This window comes from Salpingoeca rosetta (genome assembly GCF_000188695.1).
Source record: "Salpingoeca rosetta unplaced genomic scaffold supercont1.5, whole genome shotgun sequence".
NCBI classification, from domain to species: domain Eukaryota; class Choanoflagellata; order Craspedida; family Salpingoecidae; genus Salpingoeca; species Salpingoeca rosetta.
The window spans coordinates 1,011,002-1,033,225 of record NW_004754929.1 but is presented as its reverse complement, the minus strand read 5'-3'; the positions used below and the strand labels follow the sequence as shown (position 1 = coordinate 1,033,225).

At 56.8% G+C, this 22,224-nt stretch overlaps 5 protein-coding genes across 5 annotated transcripts in view; 3 read left to right on the top strand and 2 right to left on the bottom strand.

Moving 5' to 3' along the window:
- The first annotated feature begins 30 nt into the window (after positions 1-30).
- PTSG_02288 (uncharacterized protein) lies at positions 31-6,827 on the top strand. Its single transcript, XM_004996720.1, has 14 exons — positions 31-168; positions 564-693; positions 981-1,076; positions 1,244-1,297; positions 1,519-1,684; positions 1,895-2,040; positions 2,244-4,366; positions 4,506-4,547; positions 4,719-4,881; positions 5,115-5,256; positions 5,477-5,566; positions 5,745-5,859; positions 6,039-6,217; positions 6,380-6,827. Exons 1-14 carry the CDS (start codon positions 57-59, stop codon positions 6,494-6,496), a joined length of 3,675 nt encoding a protein of 1,224 aa, XP_004996777.1. The 5' UTR covers positions 31-56; the 3' UTR covers positions 6,497-6,827.
- On the bottom strand, positions 6,730-8,009 carry PTSG_02287 (lrpprc protein). Its single transcript, XM_004996719.1, has 3 exons — positions 7,819-8,009; positions 7,324-7,385; positions 6,730-7,175 (listed from the first exon to the last, which is right to left on the bottom strand). The coding sequence occupies exons 1-3, from the start codon at positions 7,976-7,978 to the stop codon at positions 7,011-7,013; spliced, it is 387 nt and encodes a 128-aa protein (XP_004996776.1). The 5' UTR covers positions 7,979-8,009; the 3' UTR covers positions 6,730-7,010.
- Positions 8,010-8,022: 13 nt separating this feature from the next.
- PTSG_02286 (uncharacterized protein) lies at positions 8,023-10,253 on the top strand. Its single transcript, XM_004996718.1, has 7 exons — positions 8,023-8,151; positions 8,502-8,602; positions 8,782-8,924; positions 9,195-9,256; positions 9,377-9,525; positions 9,865-9,938; positions 10,077-10,253. The coding sequence occupies exons 1-7, from the start codon at positions 8,049-8,051 to the stop codon at positions 10,177-10,179; spliced, it is 735 nt and encodes a 244-aa protein (XP_004996775.1). The 5' UTR covers positions 8,023-8,048; the 3' UTR covers positions 10,180-10,253.
- Positions 10,254-10,375: 122 nt separating this feature from the next.
- Positions 10,376-16,101, bottom strand: PTSG_02285 (CAMK/CAMKL/SNRK protein kinase). The gene is made up of 4 exons (XM_004996717.1): positions 15,522-16,101; positions 15,145-15,283; positions 14,315-14,850; positions 10,376-14,068 (listed from the first exon to the last, which is right to left on the bottom strand). Exons 1-4 carry the CDS (start codon positions 16,008-16,010, stop codon positions 11,597-11,599), a joined length of 3,636 nt encoding a protein of 1,211 aa, XP_004996774.1. The 5' UTR covers positions 16,011-16,101; the 3' UTR covers positions 10,376-11,596.
- A 2,193-nt stretch (positions 16,102-18,294) lies between these two features.
- The window catches only part of PTSG_02284 (uncharacterized protein), a 10,306-nt gene continuing 6,376 nt past the window's right edge, over positions 18,295-22,224 (top strand). Inside the window, exons 1-9 of the mRNA XM_004996716.1 lie at positions 18,295-18,536; positions 18,802-18,941; positions 19,483-19,536; positions 19,791-20,255; positions 20,489-20,654; positions 20,854-21,089; positions 21,267-21,446; positions 21,694-21,819; positions 21,987-22,184. Of these exons, the coding sequence (XP_004996773.1) occupies positions 18,479-18,536; positions 18,802-18,941; positions 19,483-19,536; positions 19,791-20,255; positions 20,489-20,654; positions 20,854-21,089; positions 21,267-21,446; positions 21,694-21,819; positions 21,987-22,184 (1,623 nt within the window). The 5' untranslated portion in view covers positions 18,295-18,478. The remainder of the gene's footprint in view (positions 18,537-18,801; positions 18,942-19,482; positions 19,537-19,790; positions 20,256-20,488; positions 20,655-20,853; positions 21,090-21,266; positions 21,447-21,693; positions 21,820-21,986; positions 22,185-22,224) is intronic.

Genomic DNA, 22,224 nt, shown 5'->3' with positions numbered 1-22,224 from the left:
ATCCGCATCAGCACTATTTTCTGCTGACACAAACGACAGTGGCAAAGGACAGAAGGATGGCGGGGCGAAGAGTGAGGCAGCAGCCTCAAGGACCACCAACAACAGCAGCACCAGCACTCGCCGGCGCACCACACACTGCACTGCGACGCATCACCACGGAATGGGAGGGTGAGTTGACTTGTGTCTGTGTGTCTGTGTGTCTGTGTGTCTGTGTGTCTGTGTGTCTGTGTGTCTGTGTGTGTGTGTGTGTGTGTCTGTCTGTCTGTCTGTGCCTCTGCCTCTGCCTCTTTGATTCTCTGTCTCTTTGCTTCTTTGCTTCTCTGTCTCTTTGCTTCTCTGCTTCTCTATCTCTCTGCCTCTCTCTCTCTGTCACTATGTCTGCTTGTTGCTGCGTGTGTGCCTGCGCCGAACCCCCACCCCCACCCCAACCCCCTCCTCCGATCGCTCTATGCGTCTGTCAATTGCCCCTAACCCCCCTCCCTCTGGCAGAAGTACCCCGATTGCCTCCCACCCAACCTCACCGGTGTGCGCACTTGTCACGGTTCTTTTTTTTTTTTTGACAGCGTTTGCGAGGGCGGGCCCACTCGCCAAGCTGGAGTCGCTGGGCAACATGCAACAAATCATCAACGAGTACCCTTCCCCAGCAGTCATCACCACCTTCATGCTTCGCATCGCCGACTTTTACCCTCGCACGTAAGCAAGGCGCAGTTGTTACTGCCGTGATCAAGTTCCTATTGTCTGTGTGAAAACACACGCCGTCACCACTCACGTGTGTATCTGTATGTAGATTGGTGGTTCGACCCTTCTAGCACACACACACACACACACACACACACACACACACACACACACACACACACACACACACACACACACACAAGCATGCGCTTGCCTTGGCGGCTGCCACAAGCTTTCTTTCCTCTCATCTTGCGCGTGTCGCCGTTCTGTGTTGTTGTTCTGTGCTTTCCGGCCGCTGACAGAGGGGACGTTGTCCTCAAGTGGGAGCTGTATCAGATGTTGAAGCGCTGCCGCGCTGCCTTTGATCATCTCCGATCAAAGAAAGAGATCTTCCAGCGGTATGTCAGTCGTTGTACATTGCATGTGCTGAGCTAGGAAGCATCGCATGCACTCGCCCTCGACCTCTGCTATCCCACCCCGTGCACTGGCCCATGCACTGGCTCGCTTGTCAGCAATCGCGCCATCGCGAACCTCATCTTTTCACACACACACACTTGCTTGGCAGGCTGCAGCGCGCGTTTCTCAGCAACGACACAACAGATCGCATCATCACCCTGCGGTATGGCAAACCCAGCAGCCCTCGTTGCGCTCATATCCAGCAACACCCAGACAACCCTGATGAGCCACCACCAATGTCGCCCTTTGTGTCAATCTATGCACGCACACAACTTGCGCGCGCACACACACACACACGTACAACGCATGCACACACACACTTTCTCTCTCAACTATGCTGTCTTCCTCTTTCCCCCCACCGCCACCACACGTCTGCTGCTGCAGGCTGTTTGCGCTGCTGGCTCCGCAGTTTGCGGAGTTCACGGAACTGCACGCCCACATCACGCGTGCACTCGGCAGTGAGGAGGAGACAGAGGCCCTGGCAGCAGCAAAGACAGCCGCCATCTACTGCCGATACAGCCCGCACTTTTGTCGAGAGGCGTTCGCTGCGGTGCGTGCACCCCCTCCGGCATGTCAACCACCACTCATCTCTTCCCCTGACGTTGCCTGCGCCTTCCACATAATGCCTGGACACACATGATTCAGCTTGCTTGCCCGCTATATGTGTGACGTGCATCCCACCCCCTTGCCGTGCCCCATACGCTGCTGCTCAACATGATTCACACGCATCTCTTGTGACTGTCTTCCTCCCTGTGCGCAGGCTGCCGAGACGATGGACGACCTTGGTGCAACGCCTGCCGTGCGGGTTGCGGCACTGGCTCTGCTTCGCTCCACCGCAACTGTCGCCGATCTTGTCCCCGCCAGCCTCGACGTCTGCTGGCACTGCATCCACTCGGCCCTCCCAACGTCCGTTGCCACCTTTGTTTTGTTTGTTTGGTTGGTTCGTTGGTTCGTTGGTTCGTTGGTTGTTTTTCGCCGTAGGTAGCAGTTCAGTGTACGCAGCTGTGTTTGTGCCTTTGTGTCTGTATCCACATATAATTTAGATGTTGCTCGCTGTTTTGTGTGCCACGTCGCTCACCATCCATATTCCCCCTTGCTCTGCAATGAAGGAATCTGATTGAGCCGCTCTTCACGACCATTGAGCATCTGGTGCTTCGCGCCAGCAACGACACGCACGCGCACATCCATCGCCTCCTCTCGATCGCATGCAGCCCCAACGACGGCACCAGCAGCAGCAAGCACACTGACGACAATGTCCACCACTCCAACGACGACGACTCCAACGACGACGACGACCACCACCACCACCACCACACGGCAGCGGTGGCAGCGCGTGCACTGCGGGCGCTGCAGCGAATTTCGCCTGCGCTGGGCCACACCTTTGACTTGGACGCAGCAGCACGCGTGCTCGACCTTGTGCCGCGAGTGGGCGATGATGATGGCAGCAGGGACGGCGCTGATAGGGGTGATGGTAGTGAGGGTGATGAAGGGGCTGGTGAAGGTTTGTCATTGATGATGCGAGGCAGCAGGGCCGGCCCAGCGCTGGATGTATTTGCAGACGTGATGAATGCAGCTGCGTTTGACGTTCCCACCAGCTTACAGCTGCGCGCATTGGATCAGGTCATAGCCATGTCCCTGTGTGCGTCTGATGTACACACACCGCTGGCAGCAGCGCGCGTGCTGCTCGCCATTGCACAACTCCAAGACCTGCGCCATGCTGATGCTGATGCTGATGCTGATGCTGACGGCGATGATGACGTCGCGATGGACACACGTGCAGATGCAAATGGAGGTGGTGCGGTGCTGCCGTCACGGCTGGAGCTGCAGCAGCTGGCGGTCGAGAGCACAGCGCTCACTGTCGACGCCATTCGTGCGTACACACGTCAACGGCAGTGCAGTGTCACCACCACCAACAACAGCTGTAACAGCAACAGCAACATCACCGGCAACAGCGATGACAATGACGATGCCCGTATGGGTGACAGGGACGACGACCATGAGGAAGGGACGGAGCGAGCGCTTCGGGGCGCCATTGCTGTTGTTTGTCAGCTGTGCGAGGATGTGACCGATACTGCCGCTCCCGCTGCAACACAAGCGACCGCAATGTGTGATGCACAGGGCACAGGTGTGGTGGACTTGGTCTCTCTGGCCAGCGCCACCGCTGGGTGGTTCAGCGACGCGTGTCGGGTGCACAGTGCAACAGAACACGCACGAGCGAGCAGACGGGGCCATTCCAAGGATGAGCGACAGCGGCACCGACAGCAGCGGCACACGCGACTGTTTGCCTCCCTGTGGTTGTCTCTCCTTCGGTTTGCTGCAGGCGTGCCTCACGTGCGCTTGGAGCAAGCAACGCTGACGCACCTGAGCGCGCTTCTGCCGTCAGATGACAAAGGACAGGACAACAGCGTGACGGCGGTGTCTTGTGACGTGCTTTCGTCGCTCATCCGTGTGCATGCGCTCGCGGGCACAACGGCAACTGTCAAGGTGCTGTGTAGCGCTGGCACCAGCAGCGACCACGACCCAACGCCGGCCCTCACACAGCTACAGGAGAGAATACAACGCAGAATTGCAGCAACAGTGGCCACACCCTGGGTGGCATCAACTGCTTCGTCGCTGTCAGAAACACCCGCGATACACCTGTCAACCGTGTCGCCATCACAGCAGTCATCATTGGCACCCTCGCCGCCACCACCATTGCCGCACTTTGTTCTGAACTCTTCCTGGTCCCTGTACGTGTGCGCGAGACAAGCAGCGGTGCAGGGCCAGCATGCTACCGCGCACGCCCTCTTCCAACGCGTGCGGATGCATTTGCTGCACTGCAACAGGTACAGCGATGACAACGATGATGAAAATGACAACGACGACGACGACGATGCTGCTGCTGGCGTTGACGACCAACCAGAACAACAACAGCAGCAGGAGAACAAAGAGGCTACCACGGCGGCACGTGAAGTTGCCGCTGACAAGAGGGTAAGCTTGGACGATGGCGGTGTGCGCGACACAAACACCACCTACGACGGCTGGCTGTCGTTTCTTTCCGCCGTGTTTGAAGCCGAAGCACAGGCCCAGGTTGCCAATGCGACGAGCACCCACGCCCAGCGGGTGTCGGCGGAGCAGGCGGCATCGCTGCAGCTTGCAGCAACGCGTCTCAACACATGCAGCAGTCTCTTGCCAACAGCGCTCCACCCGCATGCGGGCTCTTTTCTCCGCGGCTTCCTCGGCTTTCGCAGAGGTGCGTCGCTTTGTTTGTTTGTTTCTTTGTTTGTTTGTTTCTTTGTTTGTTTGTTGGTTTGTTTGTTTGTTGGTTTGTTTGTTTGTGTCTGCGTCTTGTGTGATGTGTTCTTGCAACTCACACGGAGTGTCTGCGACAGGGTTCTTGGAGTTTTCATCACAGCTGTGCACGCTACACGAAGGTAGACCACAACACTGCTGCTGTTCTGCTGTTACTGCCCCAAACTCATCTTCACCTCTCCACTGCTGCTCATGGTACACCTCTTCGCACAATTCTCACTGCTCTGTGACACCACCACTCGCTCCTACATACTTGGTGGGTGTGTGGCTGTGTGTGTGTGTGAACATATCAGACGCTGCACAGCAGGAGCTGTGCGTGCTGGACGAGGATGCGCAGGAGCTGCGACGACAGGTGGTTGCATTGGCAGAAGCCACCTTCAACCTTGATCCGACATCACAGGCCGTCCTGCACTACAGCAAGCTCTTGCTCGACATGGCAATTCACGCCCTCGCAACGTACGCACGTACACTAACTGCTGCTGCTGCTGCTGCTGTTGTTGTTGTTGTTGTTGTTGTTGTTGTTGTTGTTGTTGTTGTTGTTGTTGTTGTGTTCTGGAATGGTGTCCGTGTATGAGGAGTGGACAACGGGCGGCTGCTTGTATGCGTGTGAAGTCATTACTTCCTTGTTGGACGGCAGTACCAAGGTTCTCACCAATCGCCGCCGCACGTGCTATGCCTCTCGCATGCAGGCGTCAGCGCGGTGACGGCAGCGGTACGTGTGTTTTTGACGCGCGTGCGCTTGAGGGATGCCTCGCCCTCATTCACCCGCTTCCGTCCGCCGCAGCCATTGCACACTTCATCTCCTCCCTGCACCGCCTCCCCGCCCCAGAGGTGTGTGTGTGTGTGTGTGTGTGTGTGTGTGTGTGTGTGTGTGTGTGTGTGTGTGTGTGTGTGTTACGCCGTTGTGGTGCGTTGTGCATCCGCTACTTGTGCCTTTTCCGTGCGCAGGTCCTCACGCCTTCCCTTCGACTGCCCCCCCCTTCCATACACACACACACATCACCATTTTGCCCACACTCGCCGCCCCCACCACGTCTCGAATGCGCCACAGGCGATGCGACGTATTGTTCGCTTCTGCGTATGTGTACCGTTCCCGTACCCGCCTTCGTTCTTCCGCGCAGAGCCAGATCTCTCCCTCGAGGTGGGGATGGAGATGAACTTTCACTCACTCACTCACTCACTCACTCACTCACTCACATAATGATGACACGCCTTTAAGTCCCTTGATGCCGCAGTTGGCTACTCACTCACGCAACTCACCACACACGCACACACACACACACATTGACTGCCTGTTTGCTGCTGCTGCTGCTGTCCAGTTGTACTTCACGCCGCGGTGCGACGCGGGCAACGTGATCCGGGTGCTCCACCGCGACAGCCTCATGCTGCGCATGCAGGGCGTCTTCAGACCGCCGCCCGTCAACCGCAGGAAACGTACGCCCGGCGACTGTCATGGTTGTGGCTGTGATTGTGCTGACACACACGTATGCACATGACCATTATTTCGTGCACACGTGTAAAACGCATGGGCGCTGCTCATGCCACACATGCTCCCCTCCACCTCCAAATTGATTTGTTGACCACTGCTGTGCATGCGTGATTACTGTGTGCAGGGAGCGCCATCACGTGTGCACGCCTGCGCGTCTCCTGCCAGTCAACAAAGCAGCCCAGCACCAGCAAACCAGGAGCACCGTCATCATCGTCATCGTCGTTGTCAACAGCTGTGCACGAGGCCCTGATGGATGTAACCAGCAGCCATTTCTTCGAGACACAGCTCCACATTCCGTTCAGAGTCAGTTGGCATGACAAGTTTCTGGGGTGTGTGTGTGCGTGTGTCTGTCTGTCTGTCTGTCTGTGTCTGTCTGTCTGTCTGTGTCAGTGTGACTTGTGCGTTGCACGGAATCGCGCACACGTTGCTTTCTCATATGTGCGGGCCTTATGTTTTGTGTTTTAGGGGAGTGTGGATATGACTGCACACGTGTTCTTGGAGGACGCACAAGGAGATACACTGTACAAGAGCCAACCGTACTTCTTCAAAGCCGTGGACGCTGGGCAGAAGCGCCAGCCATGAATGATATCCCCTTCACGTGTTCGCCCATGTTGTGTGTCACGCACGGCAACTCGACGGTGCTGTACGGAGGGTAGTTGCAGGAGGACATGTGCCGCAGTGCGTGATGCTTGAGGTGGTGGTGTTGTGTCGATGATAGCTGCGTGGTGTTCCATTGCGTGCTTTCTTGCCTCCTGCCTTGCTCGCCTGCCTTCCCCCAGTTGACTCAACACGCTCTTCCCTTCTCTTCGTGTGAAGGTTCAATGTCTGTGTATTGATGGCAAACAGGCAAGCCACTCAAGCCAGAGGGCGAGCGAGGGTTGTCTGTGCAGCACTACTAAAACAAGCTTGTGTACAATTACTCGAAAGGATGATGGAGACGAGCCGTAAAGATGGGACGAACAAATCAACGACATGAAGGCACGCGAGGCTTTCACACAAACAAACGGGGACATGCACACACACACAAACAAACAGGGACACACATACGGATACAAAAACACAAACTCGCACACGCGCGCGCATCACGTGGATGTAGCTACTGTTGTGATGTGGCTGATGATTGTGTTGATGCGTGTTGCGCAGCCGCTGTTGCTGTTGCTGCCTGCGCTGTTTGGGTTTGCTTGAGTTGCTCAATCTCCGCCAGTTCTGCAGGTGTGGGTGTCAAGAAACTGTCATACTTGTCCTTCACGAACTTCCGAATCTGCAGCAGCATCATGTGTGTGTGTGTGTGTGCGCGCGCGTGTGAAAACGATGCACCACCAAGGCACATGGGTATGTGAACGAGCAGCGAGGTGCTTGTCCCGTTCGTAGCTGCTAGCACACGGACAGAGATGGGGCAAAGCACGCACCGGTTTGAAGCAATGGTCTTGCTGGCCAAAGTCATGGAAGAACACAAGGTATGCCGTTGTCCCTGACACACACACACACACACACACACACACACACACACACACGCACACACACGCACGCACGCACAAACACACACGCACACACAAACACACACACGCACGCACGCACAAACACACACGCACACACAAACACACACACGCACGCACGCACACGCACGCACGCACACACGCACGCACGCACACACGCACGCACGCACGCACACACGCAACACACACACACATGACGTAAGAGCATGTGAGTACATGGATACATGATAAGCCCTAAATACGAGGTGCAGTCAGTGACACGTACAATAACGTGTTCCCGCGCCACAGTGCACCACCACAGCGCATTACGATGTTCCAGCACACGAGAACCACGAGTGACTACACCCCATGCGCGCAGAACAGACGCATGTGCCCGCGCAAAGCAGCAGAAACAGACATCGAACTCACCGAGCATGGCTGCGACTTGAAAGCGACGCGTCCATTTCAACCAACGAGTGGATAGCAAGGACCCTTCCTCTGCGGACATGGTCTGCTTCAGCGCAGGCTGTGGTCCTTCACGGATCACGCCGTAGTCATGCCTGCTCGCTCCACCACCTTCCTTTGGCATCGTGTGTGCTGTGTTGTTGGTGCTGTGCTTGTGTATTTTTGAGTGTCGCTGTCGCGGCAGAAGGACAACGATGATGATGATGGTGCTGCGAGTGTTGTTTGCAGTCGTGTTTGTTGTTGTGCTAATGTCCTCCTCGACTTTGGCGAGGGAAGACGGGAATGAGCAACGACAATGTGAGCACTGTGTGTGTATGTGTGTGTGAGTGAGTGTGTGTGAGTGTGAGTGTGTGTGTGTGTGAGTGTGTGTGTGTGTGTGCGTGTGCGTGTGCGTGTGCGTGTGCGTGTGCGTGTGCGTCTGAGTCTCTGTCTCTGTGTGTCTGAGTCTCTGTCTGTGTATGTCTGAGTCTCTTTTCGCACGCTTCGTGTGTGTGTGTGACATGTACACATGTGTGCTCGTGCACACCTGCGATTGTCATGCTGTGATCCCATTTACGTTTTTTATCTCCTTTGTCCTTTGCTCCCATTCCCCTCGACCACCACTCACGCCCACATGCATCCGCGCACTGCAACCGCGTCGTCCTCAGTTGCCCGGTTTGTGGTTCGGTCCGTGTACGGCGCCGAGGATGCGACCCTGCTGGTACCGCTTCAGGAAGACATCGCACAACACATCCAAACAACGTACCCGGTACGAACAGCGCGACCATGTAGTGTACTTGGCGACGGCTGCTTCCTTCTCTTCTCTTCCCTTCTCTTCCCTTCTCTTCCCTTCCCTTCCTTGCCTGTTCAGCTCAACGAGGTGTGATGTGACGCTGGTGCGCTGTTTCCTGTGTGTGGTATGTTTGATGTTGCGTGTGCACTGTTCAGACGCTTGAGAACGCCGGCGTTGCGGTGGAGAAACCGCAACGCGAGGTGCTGCTGGTGATTCTGTCCAATGTCACTCGGGATGATGCGCAGCCGCTTCAATCCGATCTGGAGACTGGCGACATTCTCATCTTCCATCAAACACGGTATGGCCACGGCGCTCGTTTCGCCAGCACAGCACCTTCGCTTGCTTGCACGTGCGTGGATCAAGCTCACCAACCCCACACACATGCACACACACACACTTGTGCACACACGCACACGCACATGCACACACACACTTGTGCACACACGCACACTTGTGCACACACGCACACGCACATGCACACACACACACATTATGCACACATGTACGTGGTCATGTCTGCCACAACTCACCTGTGTAACATAACATGCGCCTTCAATACACGCCGCAGCGACGGCACGTCGATGCTGTTCCACGCAGATGCAGCATCCTTTGTCTTCAGCAGCCGGCGTGGTAAGGAACGACGGGCACCGTGCTCTCTGTGCTCCGCCCTTGCAGATGAACCTGTGCGCACAACGATGCTCACTCACTCACTTTCACACTCGCGCGCTCGCATGGCTGCTGCTGCTGCAGATGCGCTGTCTGCTGATTTGGCGGAAACGGTTCAGGATGAAGGGGGTTCTGGGTACACGGTTGGCCAAGGCGTCGGCGTGTTCTTTGGATCGGTCATTGGCGTGCTGCTTGTCGTAGCCCTCGTCTTTGTCCTCGTTCATCGATCAAACGTACATGCGTGCTGTGTGTGTGTGTGTGTGTCTGTGTGTGTGTCTGTGTGTCTGTGTGTCTGTGTGTGTTCTGTGTCTGTGTGTCTGTGTCTGTGTCTGTGTCTGTGTGTGTGTCTGTGTGTCTGTGTGTCTGTGTGTGTCTGTGCGTGTCTGTGCGTGTTCTGTGTCTGTGTGTCTGTGTCTGCCTCTGTCGTTCTCCATCCCCTCTCTTGATTCCCTCTCTCCCTGTTGCCCTCCTCCGTCTCTCCCTAACCCCTTGCATCTCCCGCCCTGTTTCATCGATGCGCATGCGACCGCTCATCCTGCAAACGGACTCTCGTGTGATGTACCGCACGCCAGGCATCGCTTGTCTTGGAGAAGCCACCAAAGGCGCACGGAGCAAAACAGCAGCACCAACCGTTCTCCCCGTTCCAGTACGTTCATGGCGTCACCCAGCCATCTGCAACCGTCTGCAGCCAACGCAGTCATTCATTCATACACACACACATATGACAGCTCAACCGCGCTTGTTTGTTCACACCCATACACACACATACACACACGTGAACCAGGGCGGGCAACCCGATGCGATATGCGTCCGTTGGATCTGTCACTGCCGTCACGTCAAAGACGTCACTCTTTCCGTCGCACCAGCAGTCCTCATCGTCCGCATAGGTGGCCGCAACAAAAGAGGGAAACGCACAACATGCTGTTGCGGCGCACCACACACACACACACACACACACACACACACACACACACACACACACACACACACACACACACACACACACACACACACACACACAAACACACACACACACACACACACGCACACGCACACGCACACGCACACGCACGCACAACTTGGTTGCTTCATGCTTGTGTTTTAATTGATGAATTGAGAGTTGAAAAACGTCATGTCACAACGTGCAGCGTTGTGTGCAAAGACAGTAAAGCCCGCACGTGTTTTGTGCGTTCACACATCCATCAAGTCAACAAGCAGTCGTAGGAACAAGATGCTAACAAAAGTTGCCAATTAGAGCCACATTCAGAGCACACACACGCACGCACACACACAACAAACGCATTGGAAGTTGTCAGAGATCACAGCCACACAGCTGCCAATCCCTACAACGCAGAAAGCAGTTAGGTCACACTACAGGAGGGGGGGGGCAACAAACGCACGCCAACATAACCACGGAGCACGAGACGAGCAACATAAACTGAAGACGGGAAGCCAGCCTTGGTGGTGCAGTTAAAATCAATCGAAAACCACAGCTTGGAAGGAGCGAGCGCGAGAAATAAGGCCAAGACAAACGAGCAACACACAAGTCGGGGTGCACTGTTGACCCTTCCTTATCAACCAACAACTAAAAGGCTGGCTGGACCAACAACATGGGGAGGGGGATATGTACAGTTCAAACACACGCTGCGCCACGGGGGGGGGGGGCGAAGAACAAGCGAGCAAAGGCGTGCGCGCGCGTGTGTGTGCCAAGAGCCAATAACAGGAGACAACAACGAGTTCAAGAGTGACGACAATTCAAGTGGTAGCTAACAGCCTTTTCCCCAGCCAATCGATCAATTGCACAGCACAAAACACAGACAGCGGCTGGAGAAGAGCGTGCGTGTGTGCTGGAACAACAATGTCCTTCCAAACACACCACAGCGCAATTCGTAAAAATGGACAAACCAACAATCAAGTCGCCCTCGACGGCTTCAAATAGGAACACATCCATCCGCACGCACTCATGCTTAGTACAGGGCTTGCATAAAGTGCCACCACATCACATCATACACCAACCAGAATAGTACAGGGATCATCACCAACACGCAGATGATGAATTAGTGTAAGAACATCAACAACAACACATCAACAACAACATAAAACACACACACACACACAACTCAAATGTAAAATGGACAAGAAGACTAAACGGCACAGCCACCACTCTCAAGCATCAACCCGTGTGCGAACACTACGAAAGACCAATAATGGGAGAGCAGAGGAGACCTTGTTGAGTGAAAAAGGTTATGTGAATTAAGGTGAAATTTCAAAGATGGTAAGCAGCCCGATTCGTTTCGGGCGCCATTAGTTGTTGACTGCAATCTGCAGCTGTGAGCGCGACGTGCGGGGAGACGCGGCACTGTCGTCTTCAGACGAGTGGTGTCCGCTCTCGCTCCCGACATGGTGTGGGTGGTGGTGATGGTGATGGTGGGAGTGGAGTTGTTGTTTCGAGGATGGAGCCGGTGGCGGAGGGTGACCAGGCAGCGCGGGCGTGGTCGCGGTACCATGGCCCACCGCTGGCGGTGTGAGTGCCTGCGTGTCGGCTCGCGCGTACGCCTGCGCCAGGCGGCGGTGCGCAGCAGCAGGCAAGCTCTCGCAGAGAATATCACGCGATTCAGCCTCGCCCTCGCCTTCATCCTCTTCTTCCTCCTCCTCTTCTTCTTCCTCCATGATCACATTACACTCCTTGCCAGCGTACCGGCTCGTGTTCATGTCGCACGCAACAGATGCAGCGCGCATGCCAAAGAACGCGTGTCGCCCGTATGGCACAGACAGCTCCCCAAGCCGGCCTTCATCCTCAGCACCATCCTCCTCGTCATCATCGCCATCACCATCGTCACTGCTGTTGTTGCCTTGGTCACGGTCTTGGCAATGGTGATCATTTGCGGCGGCATCGTCAGGTTTACCGCTGCTGTTGGCTGCGGTGGGTGCGCTCGTGTCATCGTGCACATCGCCCCTCCACTGGTTCTGGTCGTCATCCTGGTCCGCCATCGTCTCGCCGCCAACCTCCATGCCAGAGAACTTGCGGCGCACGTTGTCGTAGTCGTCGATGCTGCTGTCGCTGGCGCCGCGCATCATCACGGGCTCGTCGCGCTCGTCCTCGCTCGTGCCGCCGACGTCGGGCGAGTTCATGCCGGACGCCGCCCTGATGGTCGCGCACGACGACGACGCAGACTCGCGCTTCAGCACGCGCAGCGACAGCGAGCCACGCTCAAGCCCATCGCGCCGGGGAATTGGCGACAGTGTGCCCGTGGCTGGCTGCTGCATATGCGGCCACTGCTGGTGGTGATTGTGGTGGTGTTGGCCACCGTCGATGTGCTTGTGAACACCGGTTGCAGTGGCAGTGGCGGGAGATGTGAAGCTGCCGTCGGCGTCCACAGTGGTTGCACCGCGTGATACGCCCGACACGGTGTGCAGGGGGCTGCTGGTGTTGCTGTGTGGCTCATGCTCTGGACCAAGGTCGAGAATGGGCAGGGTGGACGCCCTGAGCCGCTGCACATCCGTGTCGTTGATGTCATCATCACCAAACCCAAATCCGCCCTCATCATCGCCATCGCCATCATCTTCGTCGTCAGTGCCGCGCACGCCGTATCCGGCGTCGGCCTCCACCTCCATCGCAGCCATCTCGTCAGCTTCATCAAGGTCCTCCTCATCCTCTTCGTCAAAGTTGAGTGTGCTGTCCTCGGCAATTGAGCGCATGCTCTTGGTGCGCATCTGCAGCAGCCCGCTCTCCGAGTTGTGGCGCGGCAGGAGCTCCTCACGCGACTCCAGCCGCTGCAGCGGGTGTGGCCGCCGCGTTCCCCGCGAGGGCGTGCTGCTGTTGTGGTGCCGGCCGAGCTGGGGCGAGAGCGCAGTGCGGCGCGCGTCCCCGCCCGTGTACACGCGGCCATCGCGCAGCTCAAGGTCCTCCGCCTCGTCCTCGTCCTCCTCGCACAGGAAGAACTTTGGCGTGGTGGACTTTGTGCGCATCATGTCCATGTCGTCCAGGCCGTACGACGACTTGCGTGAGGTGTCACCGCTCTCCACAGAGGCGATGGACGTGCGCTGGGACGAGGTGTTGAGCGTGCTCGACGACACGGACTTGTGCAGCGGCGAGTCGCTGCCGTCCATGTACATGGGCAGGTTGAAGCGGCACGACGCTGAGTAGCGCGGCGACAGGCCATACGAGTCGTGGAAGGTGGAGCTGACGCGTCGGGAATCGCGCTTGCGCGGGTGCTTGAGCGAGCCCGTCTGCTGGTGCTGCATGTGCGGGGGCACACCGCGCCTGTCGGGCGTGGACATGCCATCCTCGTCGTCATCCATGTCATCGTCAGCGTCGTTGTCACGGTAGCGGAAGCCTGCGCTGGTGCGCCTGCTGTCGGCGTCATCCTCATCGCCGGAGCTGGGTGGGCACGCCTCGACGCGCGGCACGGCCCGGCGCAGCCCGGGACTGGCGGTTGTAGGGCGCTGCGGGGTGGAGAAGTCAAACGACGGCGCCCCCGCGTGGGTGGCAGAGACTGTTTCGTGCGAGCCGCGCTTTGGCGACACGCTGCTGCTGCTGTTGCTGGCAGAGTCCAGGTCCAGGTAGGTGCGGGGCACGCTGCGCTCGGAGGTGGTGTGCACACGGCGGGTGACGAGGCATGCGCTCTTGGGCGTTGTGGCACCGTCCTCATCGCCGGAGGAGCAGGGCTCCGGATCGCGCAGGTAGTCTGGCAGGGGCTCTGGGCGGGCACGCGGGCGGCGCGGCACGGCCTTGGTGCCAAGACGCGGCGGCTTGCCCTGGTTCTTGCGGCGGTGCTGTGTGTTTGTTGTTTTGTTGTTTTTGAGGGGGGATGGGGATGGATAGAGGGGGGGGGGGGTTGAATGGTGGGTGAAGTGATTTGGGGGGGGAGGGGGAGGGGGTGAGGGTGAGAGACAGTGAGTGAGAGTGAGAGAGACAGTGAGTGGGTGCGTGCATGTATGCGTGTGTTGGATGTGTGCGCATGCTTGCTTTGAGCGGTGATGATCAAAACACGGGTGCATGTTGCAGCGTGTCAGGCTCACCGTTGGGGATGCTCTGAGCGTCATTGCGCGGCGGAGGCGAACGGTCTCGTCCTTCTTTGCCGAGTCGCGCGCTGCCTGATCCATGGACTTCTTCTTCGCCTGGCCCCGCGCCCGCCGCCGCACCTCCTTGTCGGCGAGCAGAAAGTACGTCGACGCAATGTAATCGTACGAGTTGGCGCTGATGCTTGACGCAATGGCGTCGCGCGCAATGCCGGCTTCCTCCATGATGCGCATGATGCGCTCGTGTTCGTCCGGCGTGAGCTTGGGGCGGCCGGTCCCGGGCTCTGTCTCTGCTGTGGACGCTGTGGCGGCGGCGCGGTCCTTGTTTCCGGCGAGCCACTGGTGCTTGAGCACGCTGTCCATGCTGATGCGGTCTTCGCACTCTTTGCTGAGCAGCTTTGAGAGGAGGTCGAGGCCTTGCTCGCTGACGCCCTCGGGCTGCTTGTATGACGTGTCCATGATCTTCATCACGGTGGTGTAGTCGTCGTGGCCCTGGAACGGCAGCTCCCCGGTCAGCATCATGTACAAGATCACGCCTGCACAGAATGCGAAATAATTGTGAACACAAAGAACGGGGGGCCGTGAGCAACAGAAGATGTAGTGAAGAAGGGTGAAAGGCTCATGCGTGTGTGTGTGTGTGTGTGTGTGTGTGTGTGTGTGTGTGTGTGTGTGTGTGTGTGTGTGTCGTGTGTGTGGTCCACCTTCAATACACGATCAACCAACGCAAGAAACAAACATACATACAGGCAAACAAATAACAAAACTCAGACAAACAGACAACCCCACTCAGACAAACAACCTAGGCCAACAAGGGCACGCACGCCACGCACCGAGGCTCCACATGTCTGCGAGCGGGCCGTCGTACGGCTCTCCAAGGAGGATCTCTGGGCTGGAATAGCTGACAGACCCGCACGCGGTCTTGAGCTTCTCGCCGGGGGAGAAGCTGTTGCTCAGGCCAAAGTCAGTCACCTGCACCACCCACAAGCGCTGATGATGAGCGGAGTGCACAGGTACAAAAACAAGCCAGGAAGCAACAGGGATGCAACAAGAATGCAACAGGGAAGCAAGCAAGCAAACAAGCAAGCAACCTAACAACAAACCCAGAACACCCAGAACAAAGCAGTGTTTGTTCTACATACATCACCCCCCCCCCCCTCAACACACACACACACATTCCCACCCCCAACGCGTGTGCTGCCTATCTGACCTTTGCGACTTCATCGCCGTGTTTGTTTGTGCGAAAGACGACGTTCTCTGGCTTGAGGTCGCGGTGGGCGACGTGGTTTTTGTGGCAATATGAGACGGCCTCTGCAATCTGGCGGAAGAAGCGGCGGGCCTTTTCTTCGGGAAAGGCGCCGGACTTCTTGATGCGCTCGTACAGGTCGCCGCCATCGCCAAGCTCGAGAATGAGGTAGATGCGCGAGTTGGTGTTGCAGACCTGGTACAGGCGGATGACGTGCGGGTGGCGCAGCAGCTTCATCACCTGGATCTCGTGCTGCATGTGCGCCTCCTCGTCGGGCTTGAGCTTGCCCTTCTCAATCACCTTGACGGCCACGCGCTGCTTGGAGAGCACGTGCTGCGCAAGCTTCACCACGGCGAAGTGGCCCTTGCCCAGGTTGCCGAGAAAGTCGTACATGCCGACAAAGCCCTGTGGGGTGGCGGGGGCAGTGCCGCCGCCGTTGTTCTGGCCCAGCATGGCGCGGTGGTTGTGTGGTTTGTTGGATGAGTTGTGGCGGGCCGGGTTGCCGTTGCTGCCGGTTGGCTGCGTGTGGATGGCGTGGAGCGAGTGGAGGGTGTGCCGTTTCTGTTTGCACGACGGTACAGATAATGTGGTCGGTGATGTGGAGACGGGGACAGCCGTGTGCGGGGCGCACTGATTCACGCGCTCGCAGTGGCGCTCCTCATGCAAACACCCTCGCCAGGCTTGGTGGTTGTGGTGCTGGTCGTGGCTGTGGCTGTTGTCGGCGTGGCTGTGGCCTTCAAAGTAATGGTCTTGTTGGTGGTCTTGTTGGTGGTCTTGGCCGGTTCTGGGTGCCGGTGTGACAGGCGAGGAGAGGGTTGTTCCTCGCGCTGGTGGTGGTGTGGCTGTGGTGGCGGCGTGTGCGTGGCCACAAAGGGGATCTGGCGACCTGTGGGACGACACGGTGGCGGTTGTGGTGTATCGCAACATCCGCGCGCACAATAAAGGCGAGAGAAAAGAGGGGGGGGAGGGAGACAAGGACGCGGAGCAAGGGTTGACGACGGTGAGCGAGTGTGTGTGTGTGCGTGTGTGTGTGTGTGTGTGTGTGTGTGTGTGTGTGTGTGTGTGTGTGTGTGTGTGTGTGCGTGAGCGAGTGCTTGAAGAACAAGGGAAGACGGAAGAGAGAGTTGGGGGGGGGGGGGAGGAAGGGGGGAAATGTCAATGGGGTGTTTTGGGGGAGAAGGGGAGGGAGCTGGTGCCGATGCAAGGTAGTGCGTGTGTTGGTGTTGGAGTTGATGCTGGTGGTGGTGGTGTTGATGATGGTGATGGTGTTGTTTGTTGGTTTGTTTGAATGACGAAAGTCAAAGTGTGACACATGTGTTGCAAAGGGATAAGTCACACGCCAAGGAAGAAACAGAAGAAGAAGAAGAGACAGGAAGAACAGAAAGGTCAGCAGGCTGAGCTTGTGCATGAGCGTGATGACGCTCGATGTATGTGTGTGTGTGGGGATGAAGTGACACACACGCAAACACACAAGGTAGGATCACGCAATGCACCCAACGACGTTGTGCGCGTGGTGTGTGTGGCTGTGTGGGTTGGCTTGAATAGTTGGTTGCACACACAACCCTGCGTGTGTGGCAGGTCGAGAGAGAGGAGAGGAGAGAGGAGAGAAGAAGAAAAACAGAGCAACAGAGAGGAAACAGAGAGCAGCAGGGAGGAACGAACGCACGGCAGAGATGCATGCAATGCGTGGTGGTGCGGATACGAATAGAGTCATGCACACGCACACACGCACGCATTCATGCACACATACTGCACACCTCCATGTAACGTCCGCGTACAGGCAAACAAACACATTCGTCCTCCTTCTTTCTACACACCCACACTCACCAAATCGGAATGTGCTTCGAGGCAGCCAATGAAAACGGTCAAAGGGGCAGATGGCACCGCAACCAGCACACGGCGATCACAGGCGAGCGAGCGAGCTGGTTGTCTTCGCAGCACAGCTGTTGGCTCTGCTGGCTGGTTGGTGTGTGCGTGTGTGTGCTTGTGGGAAGCTGCAATGCAATAGTTTGGGGTGCGTGTGGGGTTGGGTGGACTGTGCGTATGAGAGAACGAGTGAGAGTGAGAGAGCAAAAGAGAGAGGAGAAGCCGAGCTATTTGAGGGCTGGTGGCTGCATGTGCGCGGATGGGCGCAAGTTGTTGCTGTTGTGTGCGTTTGTGCAACCCGGAATGCGAGAAGGAAGGCAAGCAAGAAGCAAGAAGGAAAGAAGGCAGCGCAAGAGCACAAAAGAGGGAAGATGTATGCGCAGCAAAAGAGGCAGAGAGGGGGAAGAGGAAAGACGAAAACAAGTGTGTGCGAGCGAGGCGCTTCTTGTGCTTCTTGTGTGTCTTTTGCTTGGTTGCTCATGCACAACGACCCAACGACAACGCAAAGGGGCACAAACGAAGGAGGAAGAAGGCGATCCCAACCAAAACACTCACACAAGCACAACAAGAGCAGCGAGATACGTCACAACGTCAACTGGCTGCGTTGCTGTGCTTGGACAAACAGACAGAAAGTGAGTGCACGTTGCCTGACCAGCCAGCAAGCAAGCAAGCGAAACGAACCTGCGCAGTCGGTGCATCGAAACCGGGCAAGAATGCTCATGTCCCACTTGGACTTCCACACTTTCGCCACCTTCGCTTCGCCTCGCACATCCAAAACCCAAACATCGATAAATGTGCGAAATTTTCAGCAAATTATCAACTGAGCCTGGTGCCTGTGCGTGCCTTTTGTGGTGTCTGCTGCTGCCAGCCGTTTCGTTTTCTTGCTGAGTCAGCAATCATCCACGCCACGACAGCGACAAGCAGAAATAAGGGGAGATCGCCGAGTTGGCTGGTTGGAGGAGAGCAGAAGACAAACAAGCAACAAGCAGTGGTGTGTGGTGTGTGCTTGCAGAGGAAAGAGTGAGTGGTGACTTGTGAGCGAGAGCGCTCTCACCATGACCAGCCTCGACGACAGCGGATGGGAGTTTGAGGCCTTTGACGATGCAGCCAAGAGTGAGTTTGTGTGTGTGTGTGTTTGTATGTGTGTGCGTGCGTGTTTGTATGTGTGTGTGTGCGTGTGTGTGTGTGTGTGCGTGTGTGTGTGCGTGTGCGTGTGTGGTTGCTTCGCTTGCTTTGCTTGCTTTGCTTGCTTTGCTTGCTTTTGCTTGCTTTTGCTTGCTTTTGCTTGCTTTGCTTGCTGTCCTTGGCTGGTTAGCGGCTGATCCCCACACCTCACAAACATATGTGTCATCCCGATTGCACCCAACCAAAACAACAGAGCGCTTGAAGAACAAGCAGGTGTCGGAGTTTCGGTCCTTCCTCGCAGGCCATGCACGCCAACTGTTGGACGTGGAAGATGCCCTGGACGAATCCCTCGGCGCCCACTGGGACTTTTTCAAGAACCCCGTCTCCCTCGACGTACGTGTGTCTGCATGTCTGTCTGTCTGTGTGTGTGTGTCTGTATCTGTGTGTGTGTCTGTATCTGTGTCCGTGTGTGTCTGTGTGTGAGTGTCTGTGTGTGTGTCTGTATCTGTGTCCGTGTGTGTGTGTGTGTGTGTGTGTGTGTGTGTCTGCATGTCTGTCTGTCTGTGTGTGAGTGTCTGTGTGGGTGTGGGTGTGATTGTGTGGCTGTGTTTCATTTTGTGTGTTTAGTGTCCTGTCTCTATGAGCCCGTCCGTCTTCTGTCGGCCTGCCTCTCTTGTCTGTCTGCTTGTCTGTCCTTCTATATGTATGAGTGTGTGCTCGTTGATGTTGGTGTGTGAGTGTGTTCTTGTGCGCGTGCATGTCGTGAATGTGAACTCTGTTTGATGCGTTGCACCCTGCCACCCCTGAGCATGCTCCACGCCCTCTTTGTACACAACTCACCGACACTCTCATCCCACCCTCCACCACCCACACACACCCAACACACCCAACCCTCCATCCGCCTTTCATCCGCTTCCGCTTCCACTTCCAACAGCTTGGACCACACGAAAGCACATCTGTGCTGGAGCTGGTCAGCACAGACAACAAGGTGCGCTGTCAACCCCTTTGCCAAGCAACATCCCCCTGCCCGCATGCCTTGATCGCACCATCCAACCACCCTTCCAACCAACCAACCAACCAACCCCAATGCTTTTTTCCCTCCTCCCTGTCCTTCGTTCCACATGCAATGCCACAACTCCTTGCCCCACCACCCCCCCCCCCTCTCACCCAACACACACGCACCTTACATCACCCTGCACCCATTGTCACACTGCTTTTGCGCTCTTTCACGACAACACATAGGTGCTGAGCAAAGTGATGGCCGTGTTTGTGACGCTGTGCAATGAGCTGCGCATGCTGCACGAGGAAGGCGCCCGCGACTACTATGCCCCGCTGCACTTGTACGGCCACTCGTGCGTGCACACCCCGCTGCAGGAGGGCGACCTGCAGCTGCTGTTTGGGCGCATGATCCCGCTGCTGCAGCGCATCTCCGTGTATGTTGACCGCATCACGCAGGTCGTCAAGAACGGCGTGCAGCAGCTGGCCATGATCTACAGTCCGCAGCACCAGCAGAGCATGGACATGAAGCACGTGAGCCTCGACCCCGTGTTCAAGCACCTTGGGCAGGCCCTCCTCTCCCTCGTCATGCTTGATGAGATCATCTCCGAGAACGCCGTACTCAACGACCACCTTGACCAGTACCGCCGTATGCTGCGCACGGTCCACGCAAAGCCTGAACTCTTCACCCTCACAAAGGACCAGCTCCTGGTACGCATGTGGAGATGTGGGGGGGGGTCTATGTCTGTGTGGGTGGGTGTCTGTGTGTATGTGGCTGTGTGTGTGTGTGTCTGTCTGTCTGTCTGTCTGTCTGTCTGTCTGTCTGTCTGTCTGTGCGACATCACCAACCTTATCCTCTCCACACTTCACCCTCACATTTCACATCACACATCCACAACACACGCCACACACACACACACACACACACAACGCGCGGTGTTTAGCCGTTTGAGCGCCTGTTTTCGAAGCTAAAGGGCCAGTTGTTTGAGAACATGTTGTTCCAGAACTGCATCGACCAGCCCTTTGATGACATGACCGTGAAGGTCAGCGGCAACGCCATGTTCAAGGCCCACTTTGAACACAGCCTCAGCACCCAACTCCACGAGCTCGGTACGCTGAACAGCGGTGGTCGCGGTGGTCGTGGTAAATGGCGGCGCTTTTGCGCTTTGTGGGCTGCGAACTTGCGCCACAGAGTGCAAACACAATCCACTCACGTTCCATATTGATGCACAATCCCTCATTCACATCAACACGTGCTCGCTCACTCACTCGCCCACCCACTCACTCGCGCACACGCACGCCGCTACAGACCAAGTGCTTGGGACGTCCAAGGAGAAGTTTCACCGCATGCACTACCTCGGCTTCTGCTGCCAGATGACGCTGTTTGCGTCTGTCTTCCACAGCGTGGACAAGCGGCTCGTGCGCCAGATGTGGGCCATCAACAAGCGCGTCCCAGCCGTGCACGTCTTTGGCACCATCACCATTGCGCCCGGCGACTTCCTCCTGCGCAAGCTGCCCGCCATCCAGGCCTTTCTTGACAAGAAGGTCTGTACCCTGGTCACCCCTCTGCCTTTCATGCCCTGATTTCCCACGTTTGCCCGTGTACTGCTTCCACACTCCCTCACTCACTCACTCGCGCTCACTCACTCACTCACTCACTCACTCACTCACTCACTCACTCACTCACGCTCACTCACTCACTCGCTCGCTCGCTCCAAGCAGACGCTGAATGAGGAAGCGATGCGCCGCGCGTTTATGACACACATGGACGCCACACTCTCGTCAACAGTGCAGTCGCTGTATCTGCACACGTGCGTGTGGATGACGGGGCTCGACTCTGGATTCCGCCCGCAGGCGAGCGACGGTCAGCGGCTTGCGGCGCAGCGCCAGTACATTGAACGCGTAAGCCGCCTCTCATGCGATGGTCGTGCTGGCGGTAATGTGACATGGGGCGAGCAGGATATTGCTGCCGTGGTGGTGGCGGTTGTGCCCTCTGATAATCATGTGGGCTGGCTGTTTGTGGTTTTTTTGTGTGTGTGTGTGTGTGTTTGGGTGCTGTTGTTCTTTGATTCGTTTTCCTGTCCCAAGTCGCCTATTCACAGTCGTGGTGTGCGTGTCTCGCTTCGATTGCCACTGGCGTTGGCTGCAGGGCGTCATGCTTGCGTTCCGATTGCGTCATCTCGGGGCAACGTTCATCAACTTGCACACGATGCTCGGCGAACCCATTAAGAAGGCGCACGTCACTGCTCTCTTCCGCATTGTCGAACTGCTCAAGGTGTGACACATGTGCATTTCAATTGGTGCACCCATGCCCAACCCACCGGCTCGCTGTGTCATCTGCTGCCATTGCAGAGCAGCGAACATTGTGTGTGTGTGTGTGTGTGTGTTTCGCTCAAGTCATCCGCCCCATCTCCTCACACCACATGTGATCGTATGTTGCAGGCGATTGAGCTGTCCTATTATCGCCAGAGCCTGTTCATCACCAATGCGTGCCACGTCATTGCGCAAGACACCACCGTGCGCATCCTCAAGTCGCTTCGCCGCTTGCAGCACGACGCTGAGAAGTCAAAGGTTGGAAACCACACATGCTGTAAACGCGTTTGTGTGTGTGTGTGTGTGTGTGTGTGTGTTTGTCTGTGTGTGAGTGTGTGTGTGTGTGTGTGTGTGTGTGTGTGTGTGT